At 42.3% G+C, this 12,403-nt stretch overlaps 1 protein-coding gene across 2 annotated transcripts in view; it reads left to right on the plus strand.

Moving 5' to 3' along the window:
* Positions 1-10,748, plus strand: part of LOC101160542 (endophilin-A1) — a 41,800-nt gene extending 31,052 nt beyond the window's left edge. Inside the window, exons 2-10 of one of the 2 annotated variants that reach the window (XR_002289843.2) lie at positions 1,395-1,463; positions 1,672-1,744; positions 1,810-1,953; positions 3,387-3,520; positions 3,613-3,771; positions 3,991-4,094; positions 4,174-4,304; positions 4,948-5,892; positions 5,964-10,748. Coding sequence is in view for 1 of the 2 variants with exons in the window: in XM_011473403.3 (XP_011471705.1) it covers positions 1,395-1,463; positions 1,672-1,744; positions 1,810-1,953; positions 3,387-3,520; positions 3,613-3,771; positions 3,991-4,094; positions 4,174-4,304; positions 4,948-5,144 (1,011 nt within the window). In the remaining variant the exon portion in view is untranslated. Of the gene's footprint in view, positions 1-1,394; positions 1,464-1,671; positions 1,745-1,809; positions 1,954-3,386; positions 3,521-3,612; positions 3,772-3,990; positions 4,095-4,173; positions 4,305-4,947 lie in introns of both variants that reach the window. The other variant, XM_011473403.3, reaches the window with a different exon arrangement.
* The last annotated feature ends 1,655 nt before the right edge of the window (positions 10,749-12,403 follow it).

Here is a 12,403-nt window from a genome sequence, read left to right on the forward strand (position 1 = left end):
TAGTTAGGAGCAAGTGTTGGCTTCTTACTGACCATGCAAAAATGTCAAACACACTGAGTTCATGTGATACGTAAGTGGACGTTTGTAGGATTTCCACACAATCTACACTCTGACTAACGTTTGCAATTCTACCAGTCAGGCTGCACATAAGGAGTGTAGTAAATCACGTGACTAGGACTAATTGGCTCCTTGCGCAGTGCACAGGATTTGAAAACTGCCTCACCCACTTCCCCCTTACTCACCCTTACGTGTCGTATGAGTATTCACTATGACCTGTTGCCTGCAGCATGCCTGTAGCAAACATGTGCATGAGCATTTTGGCTCTACTGGATCACCTGTTTGACCATTTTTACTCACCTACAGCTCACATCCACCTGTGGGAGCAGCTGGGACTAAAGTATTACTGATCAACAACTGTAATCCGCTGACAGGATTCATGAAGTAGCTACTGTCCAAAAGCGTTTTGTTGGAGTCCTCTGGTGTTCTCAAAGTTAAAACTTTCTTTAGAAGTGACTTTCATAACAGTAAGAGTTTAGTCTTTGGGGGTCAGAGTCTGTGAGAAAAGAACCTGGGGCTCTCAGGACAGTTTCACACTGGAAGTTCTGGTTGTTGTTGGATCCACAGCGGTTGGTTTCCGTGGATAGTTTGGTTTGGAAGGTCACCAGCTGGAGATGAACCACCGCTGGGGGGGGGGGGGGTCTATTAATGGGACTGTATGTGAATGAAATCCTGTTTTACATTTAGAGTGCATTCATGGACTCATAGCAGCAGAGAAATGCTTTTGTCTGCGTCACTCAGACATCTACTGAAAGTGGAAACAGACTCTTGAATGAGTCGGCCTTTTAGGACGGCGTGATGGAGCGGCTTTATTGTGACAGACATAAAAGGATGACGTTAAAGGCATAAAGGCGGATCTGCTGCTCCAGTTCAGACGGCTTCACCTCATCCAAGAGTCTGAGATGTTCAGGCTGCTCGCTTTACACCTCCAGGAAAAAAAGGCTTTCTGACTCACTTTGTTCCTGTTGGTGCTAAAAAGAGGAAACTTTTTATTTCATTTCATGGTTTAAGGTTGACCCCTTTTCTTTTCCTTGAAGTTTAATATGAATTTTCTTTTTGTTTTCGTTTCCACTTCATCATAAATGTGGTCGCCGAGGTTCTTGACAGTCAAACAGAACTAATAACACTTCCAAAGACCACAAGCTGCTTGTTATTTCATTTCCTCCTTTGAGAATTCTATTTTTCATCTCTGCTTTAATCTCACAGCGGCAGAAGCAGCACGTCTCACTTTAACTTTTCATGAAAGACTGTCAACGCCGGCGAGTGTTTCTGCACCCAGACGATGAAGAGCTTGAAGGCAGACATCATGAACCCTTTCTCTGTCTGTCTCCTCACAGAAAGTCAGTGAGAAGGTTGGAGGAGCCGAAGGAACCAAGCTAGATGATGACTTCAAAGAGATGGAGAAGGTTCTTCTGTTTGTCTTTTATCTACTTTACATGAGTCTCATTTGTTAGGAATTATCTATAGCACTAAAGAATGCAAGAAAAGCATTTTAAGGGTTAAGGAATCTGTGGATCATCTGAGCATCCAGCTACAAAACAAACAGCTTGAAATGTTTCTACGTTCATGCTGCTCCTTTTTGTCTGAAATGTTGTTTTTCTTGTTGCTCCACAGAAGGTGGACATCACCAGCAGAGCGGTGCTGGACATCATGACCAAAACCACAGAGTACCTTCAGCCCAACCCAGGTACCAAACACCCCCCCACCTTCCCCGACCACAGCACAAACACTGACGCTCCTGATTCCCCTCAGCATCCAGAGCCAAGCTGAGCATGATCAACACCATGTCCAAGATCCGCGGCCAGGACAAGGGGCCGGGCTACCCGCAAGCTGAGACCATCCTGGGGGACGCCATGTTGAAGTTTGGACGAGAGCTGGGAGAAGAGTCCAGTTTTGGTGAGTGGGAATGTTCCTGGAATGTTATGTGTTCAGTGGAGTTCTTCTGTACTCCCCATGACCTTCAAATATCAAAAATACAGATTTGTAACACCAGACTAACTGCAGAATCCCAAATATCGACACACCGTTGGCACCTGATGATGCTATGGAGCGGTGGCTGTGGCTGTGGCTGTGGCGGTGTTGAGAAAATATTTATCCTTCAGAACAGAGTAAACTAAAGTCCTGTCTACTCCAGCTATTCAAACAAGTCAGGAACGAAAAAGCTCGGCTCTGTGTTTTTCCAAAGCTTTCATTGGTCTGGTGACGTGTCTTTTGGCACATCGTCCGCTCCTTCCTCAACATTGTAACAAAAACCTGTTTGTTTTGGCAGGAGCTCCTGTGCCTCTGAGACTTTCCACCTGTCAGCAGGAGTTGGCTAAACAGTCCTGAATCTCAGATTTCACTCCCAGGTCTCCAGGTCTTGACTCACCAGGTCCTGAAAGGAGGATCTGTGGCTCCAAAGGGTTTTAACCCTTTAGCTCCAGTGTTGGCATTCTTTGGACTACTGTAACTCTTCAATAATTTTAATTATAATTAACGTAATTCCAGCGGATTCTGTTGTGGAGAAAATCAGCAAAGTGTTGATCGCATAAAACAGTGGAAGACTTACAGAATGACAAAGAGCGTGTGTTTTTTAGGTGTCACCAGTGACATCTGTGATGTCAGAGGGTTAAATCCTGTTTCCAATAGGAAACAAACTGAACATCCAGGGACTTGGGTTGTATCTGTAGCCTCTTGGCAGGGTCATGAACTTGTTCTTAAACGTCTACCTGGATAAATGAAGGTACCACCCATCAACGCCATCCCTCGTTCGTCGGTCTGTGAACTAGTGTGTTTGTGTGGATGAAGAGGTTCTGCAGATGTTGTTCAGGTTCAGAGCCTTCATCCATTCAGATCAATCAAAAGAGACGATTGACGACAAATGGATATACATTTTATTTCAGCTTTAACATCATTTCTTAAAGTTAGACTAAAGCTACAGTAGCTTCATACTGCTAAATCCACATGTGGACGTCCACCAATGCGGTCTGCGATTGACTTCAATGGGTGGATTAGCTTCACAAATATCTATGCAGCTGCAGACACCAAAGTTCAGGTCTATTTCCTATTCAACACTTAGATGTTCCAAACATATAAACCTGCATTCAGAGAGAAGCCATCATGAAACCTTCTCATCCTGATGCAAGCAGATCCCGAAGAACGGTTGGTTAAAGTTTCATTTCTAAAAATGTCCATCAGCATCAAAAGCCCCCTGGACCTGCCCTCTGTATGTCTGGTGCACTTCAGTCTATCTGCATTAAACCAGAACATGATGATCTGGATCCTCATCAGAACTTCCTCTGGAAGTTCCTCCTGACTCTGTTTCTCATCCCCTCTCCTCCTCTCCTCAGGCATGGCTCTCATCGATGCAGGCGAGTCGATAAAGGAGCTCGGGGAGGTGAAGGACGCTCTGGACATGGAGGTCAAACAGAACTTCATCGACCCGCTGCAGAACCTCCACGACAAAGACCTGAAAGAGATCCAGGTACGGTTTTTTCTAAATGACTTAGCTTTGAGTCCCCTCTGTCAGGACTTAGTTTTCCTTTCTGATCCCAAACATGTTTCCATCCAATCCAGCACCATTTGAAGAAGATGGAGGGTCGTCGCCTGGACTTCGACTACAAGAAGAAACGTCAGGGAAAAGTTCAGGACGAGGAGATCAAACAAGCGCTGGAGAAGTTTGACGAGAGCAAAGAGATCGCAGAGCAGAGCATGTTCAACCTGCTGGAGAGCGACGTGAGGATAAACCTGTTCATTCAGTCCTCCAGAAATCTGGCCCTGTTCTACTTTCCCAAATGCTTCCCTTGTTGCTATAGTTACACATATTTAGCCAAAGCCCCCTCCTGATTAAAACCGCAACCACAAAATAAAGACAGGCGCTTGGTTGCCAGGCGGAGGAGGCCAGGCCCAGCATGCATGAGAGGCAGCTGATAAACATGCCTGTGTGTGTTGCAGATCGAGCAGGTGAGCCAGCTGGCAGCGCTGGTCCAGGCTCAGTTGGAGTACCACAGCCGAGCCGCCGAAATCCTGCAGCAGCTCTCCAGCAAGATGGAGGACAGGTATCGATCCGCCCGCCTGCTGGGGCCAGAAATGAGCGGTCACAAATGAAAAAAGCTCTTCCTTCTGGCTTCTTTCCAGGATAAAAGAAGTTTCCAGTAAACCCAGGAAAGAGTACAGTCCCAAACCCAGAATGACACTGGAGCTGCTGCCCCCCAGCGAGAGCCACAATGGGGGGATACACTCTGCCAAATCTCCCGGAAGATCACCAGGTAGGAAATATGGCGAGAAACACACACCGGCTGTGCAGTCACCTTCAACCGAGACAGCATAGGGACTGAAACGACACCAATTCATGACTTCTCCAAAAAACACCAAAATAGCAACCATTTGTTGAGTAATTGTTGAGAACTCTGTGTTCTGGACTGAGATAGTTCTAAACCCTGACATCTCACTTACTCTGATCAGAACACAGCGGCAAACCTTTTCTATTTTAAGCAGATTAGAGGCATTAGAGCCAGAAAGATCCATTAGTCTTTTTTAAGACTATTGGAATATCGCAGCCGCAGTGAATATTGTTCCATTTCTCTGCCTTGGTCGATGTTCATCAGCAGCAACCTCTCTGAGATCATTGGTGATGTGTTTCCTGTGACGCTTCAGAGCGGCAAGCAAAACTTCTATAACTATTGTTGGGGGGGGGTCTAAATCCAAACCCATTGGTGTTTAAACACGTATGAGAGAATGAAAACCTGTGGATGGATGGATGGATGGATGGATGAATGGATGGATGGATAGATGGACGGATGGATGGATAGATGGATGGATGGATGGGTGGATGGATGGATGGGTGGATGGATGGACGAACGGATGAATTCTACACTAGCAGAATTGGTTTTGACTCTCACTCTCTTGCAGCCCCCATGGACCAGCCGTGTTGCCGAGCGCTCTACGACTTTGAGCCAGAAAACGAGGGGGAGTTGGGCTTCAAGGAGGGTGACATCATCACCCTGACCAATCAGATCGACGACAACTGGTACGAGGGCATGATCAATGGCCAGTCGGGCTTCTTCCCCATCAACTATGTGGATATCCTGGTGCCGCTCCCTCATTAAGTCCGGTCGGCGACCTGGTGCTCGCCTCCTTTCAATCCAGACACCCAGAAGACAACCTGCATTTACAAAACAAACCACGCCCTTTCTCTTCTTTGTATTCTTCTTCTGTGCTTCTGTGCGATTCTGCTTTCACACAAGAAACTGAAACGGAAAACGGCCGGACAACACAAAATCCTGACACGGAGACTTTAACAAAGATGGATGCAGAAGTCTGTAGGAGATGAAGAGATCCTTTACAGGGCGTGGCTCAACCTGGCAGCACTGGACACCAATGATGCTGTGGAGAAACGAGGCCCAGGGTTTATGTATGTGCATGTCTGTGTGACCTGTTCGTGCTCTGTTATGATGAAGCCAGCACAAACTCCTGCTTGTCCATCAACTGCATAACAGTTTCTTCTGTTGTTTTTTTGTCCTCTTCTTCCCTTTCCAGGAGGAAACGGTCTTTTCTACCTTGACTTTCCTTCTTATCCGTTTCTTAAACTCCCAGCAACCATCACAGCGGTCTTTCTAGCCTTCTTCTCTTGCTCCTTTGACTTGTATTCCCTCTAGGATCTGCAGCTCTGCAGCCTCTGCTGTTGAGAACGTCTCACCCACTTTTAGCGGTTCTTGTAACGTATCCTGCTTCTTTTAGAACCTGTGTAAACCTTCAGCTGCATGAACCAGATGAATCCAGACCTAAAGTGATCAGACTCTGGGGAAACTCGGGTTCCAGGAGTGCATGGCCGGAACAAAGACATACCTCCAATAAGTCAGTGTTTTCAGGATAAATAAGTGAACTTTTCGTCACTTTTTGTGACATCCGTTTGCCTTGTATTATAGATTTAGCCGCCTCTTAAAGGGTCAGCCGGCTTTTACTGGATGAAGATCTAGAAAATTCATTCAACGAAGTGAACATGGTCAGATGGAGAGGCGCTTTTCCAACCAGCAGGCGAGACCGAGCAGCCTTCAGCAGGCTGCTGGATTTGATTATGTTCTTATCTAAGTAACTTAGATAGTATTCAGTTACATTGTTGGTTTGTACTCTGTGGAGTTGGTGCTCGTCAATTTGTCTAATCTGTGGCTTTTGCATGCAGGATGAGCTAACAGGCTAGGCGCTCCAGAAATGTCGTTAAGCCCATTCAGGATTTGCCGGAACCAACACCCCAAATGTGACTTTCAGATGCAGATGGTTTGCTTATGTGAAGCTGCCTGGCTTAAGAGCACAACGTTGTTTTCACAAAGGTTCTCTTCTAAACACAGTGTGTGTAGTTTTACAGAAAACACACTAAAGTCTAGAGGAAACTGTAGAGTCCTTGATTATTTATTGCCCATTCTTGACATTTTTATTTAGCTTTTCCTACAAATATTTCAAAGATTGATTACCCTTTAACACCAGAGCTTTAGCTCCTGTGTTGGCGCTCTTTAACTTAGCTACCATAACTCTTCAACCGCTTACTCAAGTAACCTAACTCTGAGACGGAGAAAAGCATCTTTGAGCCAAAACATAGCCGCTTTTCTCAGCCTATCGCCTATCTTGGAATCACGTTCATTGCATAAATGGTCAAAGAGTTACGGTAGTCCGTCTGTTATTTCGTCTCACCGGTGGTAACTCTGGTACTGAAGGCTGAACGGACGTCCCCTATAGCCATAATGGTAGAACTAGTGATGTGGGGAGCAGGTCTTTTCACACAAAAACTGTTTTGAAAAATTGTTTTAAAAAATGTTTATGAGTAAAGTTTTGTCTTTTAACATAGAATTTATAAAAGGTACCAAAAATGGCCCAAAAACATACAGGAAACGCCATGTCCTAACAGAATTGGCATACAGATAAAAATAAACAAAAGTTATAAAAATTGAAAACTTTCAGATGTTTGATGAAACATTATTATCACTGGTTTGTTTTCTCATGCAGCTCCAACATTAAGCTAAACAGAAGAAGTTAGTGCTGGTAACCGGTTACCATGTTTATCCTCCATAACAAGTATTACTAGTAACAGCATTACAGTTTAGCAGACACACCATGAATCAGGTTAATTTAGCTGTTTTTTTTTAAAGTCTCTTGGAGATACGCTTTTGTTAATGCTGATATCTGGAAGGAAAACTAACTCTCACCAGAAATAGAAACCTTTGGTTTGTGTGTAAACATCTGTGAAACCAGGTTAGTATTGTTACAGATGTAATACGAGCCTAACAGCTTTTGAAATATAGCTTGCGGTTAAAGATTGTAGCCTTTGCACCTGTTAAGTGTTGCTAGTAAAAAGCTGAGAATGTTTTCTGTAATTAGGAGGTGTTCTGTAGCTGGTTTGGAAGTGAAACGGAAAATGTGTTGTTACGTAGCATTATCTGCAGGTTTAGATGGTTTCTTCAGACAATAATAAAGAGCTTCTTGTTGTGTGAGAGCTAGCAGTCAACGCAAACGTCATTTATAAAAGAATCCAGTGTGCTCTAAATGGAAACTGCTTAAAATTTCAAACTATAAAAATGTAAACTCATTTTTAGCATACATTTGTGCTCACATTACTATCGCTAACATGGCAGAGGTGGCTAATCGTTAGCTTTTCTCTTCAAATTAGCATATCTAATGTATCAGGAAGGACTAAAACCATCAGATTAGCATAGCTAGTTCTAATAGGGCATAATGACTCTGCCCAATGCATTGTGGGAAGTAATGCTTTGTTCGGTTTTGTTTTGGTTTGTACCAGATTTTAGTGGGTTTCTCACAGGGTGACGTCACACTGTCATTGCAATGTTGTGTGTGCCTGATTATTTATAATAAATTGTTTGTACTGAGGACGTTGGACTGCGCCATTTCCGTTGTGCCTCCTGTACGTCTGGTTGCTCAGGGTTGTATGGAGGACAAGTCAGCTCAACATTCTGTCTTTTAGTGTGGTTAAGGCAGTGTTTGCTAGTACCCTGCTAGTTAGCATTGTTGAGTTTCATTCTATTATGGTGGTTTTCTGACAGTGGAAATCCCACTTCTGACACAAATGTAGCTGCCGCAATGGCTAGATACACGTTAGGAATGAGATGAGGCAGAACTCAGCTAACTATGCTGAGACTAACAAAATGCATCTACTGCTTAAACCGCACTAGATAGCAGAATGATGAGCTAAATCGAGCCCCATGTACCTCATGACCCAGAGCAGCCAGAAGTACAGGAGGCACAACATAAATGGCACAGTCCAATGTCCGCGGTACGAACCATTTAACAGACCGGTTTCAGTGCTGTATTACCACTTCCAGAACCCATTAACTTGTGGTGCAAACCATGAAAACACAAAACATTACTTCCCACAATGCATTGGGTATGGATATTACAATACTAAAAAAATATTTCTTATTTTCTTTATACTGTTTATTTGTTTTCTCGCATTAGCATAGTGAATTCTAACGTTCCAGATATGACCAATTGTTTTGCATTCGTCTAACCAACAATTTGCTAATATTGCAGAAGTGGCCAACCTGTTACTTTTTTTTGTTTTGTTGCAAAATACTTTAGTTATTCTGCATTGAAGTATAGATATATATATTTTAAAAACTGCATTTAGTATGCTTTGTATTGTTTAAAAAAAAGGTTTTGCGTTACTTTTTTTTTATTTAAGTAGGCATGTAGTCGTTGCAGTCAAACCATTAGGGACGGCATGGACTTTAGAGACAGAGTAGACTTTATAAAAAATATACAAACTCATTGAAGATTATTTAAACAGAATGATAAATAAGCACGTACAGGACTCCAGATCACACCAATTCTTTGAAACTGAATACTCAGCGGTGTTTTGTTTAAATTTCACTTAGTCAGAATACAAGAGTTTACCAAATAAACAACGTTCCTTTGGTTTTTTACCTTTTATTTTGTGTTTCTATAGAAAGAGTCAACTGAATACATAGTTTTTCCACAACTTGTTTGGGGAGCATAAAGTTCAACATTAAAACAAGTGTCACGAGTTAGATTAGAGTGGATAAGACACCATTTATCCCACGATGGGGAAATTCTTTTGGAAAGAAGTTCTTTAGGAAGTTCAATATCCTGATCCAATCAACACTAAAGGCAATACGTTTATAAAAATTAACATTTCATGAAGGAAGATTTTCTTTGCGGTCATGTTGGACATTAAAAACACAAATGCAAAGTGAACAGTCCTGTTTCAGGTGGTCGTAAAAGACAGGGCTTTCCCTTTCAAAATGTTTTTGACCTCCTTTTGTGTCGGAAAATCTGAATTTTCCAAACCTGTTTGTGAATTGTGTTTGAGATGTGAAGAGGGGGTTTCCAAAAATCTAAACAGAAAGTTAACATAAGAAACTAAAGGAGGAAAACCTTTTCCCCCTTCTCTTCCTGTTAGCTTTGAATTTAATTTCCTTCTTATTGTAACTATTTTCACTGTTTTTTATATTTTCACCAGCTTGGCCCACATCCATGCAGCCTTTTGATTTAGTGCTTTAAGACTTCATTCTCTGAACCCTGTTTTTTTTAAACTACTTCACGTTTTCTTCGCTGATTTGCCCTCTATGGCGACATGTATTCTAACCTCAATGAGGGATTGTACAGCGTTTCTGTGTTTTCACCGTCTGACAGTCAGACCTCGACCACATTGGCGGCCTCCTCTGGCTGAAAGCGTCAGTCCTGTCTCTGAAGGGAAGCAGAAAAAAAAGCTTTTTTATATATTTATAAACCAATTAAACCTGAATTTCAATCACAGAAATCCACATTTTAACATGAAGGCTGTCAGGATTTTCCGTCTTCTGCAGCTTTGTATTTATGTTAAATCGTTTAAGCAAAGCAGAGTCGCTTATGTGGAACAAACTTCCTCAGAACGGCAGGAAGTGCAGGTTTTTTTCCTGTGCTCGTCACTTTTGAGCACTGCACCGTCATCTTGGTACTGACGTCTCGTATGCCAACTTTAGCGGGACGAGGAGCTGTAAGGTTTCAGTCCAAAGGTGTTGACAGGACACAGTTCGTCGGTAGATTAAACCTCTAGAACCATTGAGGAAAATTGAGTTTATCACACAATAACTCACTTCAAAAATGTTAAAAAGGTCAACTTTGCTCAGTGTAAAAAAATCTTTTTTAGCGTCTTTTCCTCTGATAAGCAGTCAGGCCCGGCCTGCTGTTGAGCAAAGGCTGATACAGTTTTGCACCGTCATCTCTGGGGCATGATAATGTGGCCGTGGTCTGACCCGCGTTACGTCATAGAACTATATGGTCGTAAACATTTCAAAATGAATCAGAAAAGCTCCTGTCCTCTGGAGAGCTGCCTGTGTGTATGTAAATATAGAAACACCTTGTTGCTATTTATGTAGGTGTTGTATGTATTTATTTATTTGGTTGTTTGTTTATTTATTCCAGCGTCCTATTTATTGGTCAGGCACCTGTGGTGTAATTGACGGTTGTTGGCACATTGCTGTGTAATGTGGAGGAGGGTGGACCTTTGGGGGAGGGGCTGGTTAATGGAGGGGTGTGGGGGTGGGGGGGCGGATGGGTTGGTCATTGGGGTACAAAGCTAGCTGTGACACTAACTGTTGCTCTCCTTGTACTGGACAAAGATATACTTAAAGACCACTGTATGTATAACTGCTTGTCGTGAAGATGAAGTACAATCTAATGACAATAAAGCATAAACACTATGATGATCCTCTCGTTAATCTGTACTTTGGACTTGAAACATTTCTGTAAAAGTTGCGTTATGTTAGTACAAAGGCTTAGATGTTGTTTTTATTGACCTTTCTTCCATTATTTCCAAGCTAATAGGTTATTATCCTGTTAGCTGGATCTACTTGCTGCATTAGGAGTATCCATCTTCTAGATCCCACATGGGTCCAATTTTTACGAGATGTCCCAATTTACAGTTCAAATCTTTATACATTTTTTTAATAATCCAACTTTTGATCGTCAGAACAGAGTGAATACATAAGTTTTCTTTCCAAAAGGTTCTTATTTGTTTTTCAATGACATGAAAATATAGGATAGTCCCGTACTATTTACTCTCTTAGCCCTTGTGCTATCTTAGATGACCCCCCCTTACATTGACGTGTTCTCCCTACCATGACAAAAGTGGATAAAGGTGGAAAGATTTCATGTAATCCATGGACACCAGTGAAGATCACAAATCATGGAAGAAAAAAGGTTCAGAGCACTGTCTAGTGGGTCTAGATGACCCAACTCCCAACGTTAAAGTGCCTAGGATAGCACAAGGGTTAAGGGTTAAAGTAATTCTGACACAGCCTCAGGCTTTGTCTGAATTTCCTCACTACTCTTTACTTGGTCCACAGTAAAGGTTTTTTTTGTCCAAATCTACACTTTGCAAGATCTAGTACCTTTGAAATTTCCCAAAAGTCTTTGCAAAAAATTTGTGTGTGGTGATGCTCACTAGATTGGTGAATATGAACCACAGTGCAATGGGTTTGAACAACTTGTCATATACAAAAACACATGAACTTCTTCAATAAGTCATCCAAGTGTTCATCATCAGGACAGGGGACTCATGAATAAATATACGTTTTATTGTTTATATTAATCAGGTTTTTACTCTGGTAAATGGATGACATTATGTTTGGCGTTGGTTGTTGGCTTTTTAAGATCTAAGTTGGACCGCCCTGCTCCAATCTAGACCACCTCATCTAGACTTTAAGATGATCTTTAAAAACAAGATAGTTTGAGAAAGGTGGTTTACATTCAACATTTTCTCTATATGAAAACACAACTGCTGGCAAAACCCATTCAACGTGTGCAGGGGTTAGGGATGAAGCTGTCTGGAGATGATTTTATACCAGGAGGAGCCTATGAATAGACTTTTGCCACAAAAAAAGTATACATTTAAGTCTTGGAAAAAGTACACTATTGCTAACCTGGAGATCAGACTGAGATACAACCTTTAAAGTCCAGTTGCTCTGAGGAACATACAACATGAGATTAAGCCCACTAGACCACCAAACACGTTTCATTTTAGCTAGTCACTGATTTTGTACTCTGTTTTTGCCTCTGTCTGACCGTTTTACTGAAAATGGCACCAACACACCATCAGAACTGGTGTTCCTCAGGTGTCTGTGCTAATCCCCCCACTGACTGAACACTATTGTTGAGGAGAAGCAAAAGAAAGATTTTCTTGAAGAACCTAAAACACTACATTTGGGCTTTAGTACAACTATACCATCTGTGTCTTTTTTTACATCAAATAATATTTTTGTACGATCAAGAAAGAGGAAAGTCACGACCGGAAACTGTAAACGATCGAATGTGGTTTGTTGGTCGACTGGCCGCTAGAGGCGCCGTGGAGCTTTGTTTA

This window comes from Oryzias latipes, chromosome 18, assembly GCF_002234675.1.
Source record: "Oryzias latipes chromosome 18, ASM223467v1".
Classification (NCBI taxonomy): domain Eukaryota; kingdom Metazoa; phylum Chordata; class Actinopteri; order Beloniformes; family Adrianichthyidae; genus Oryzias; species Oryzias latipes.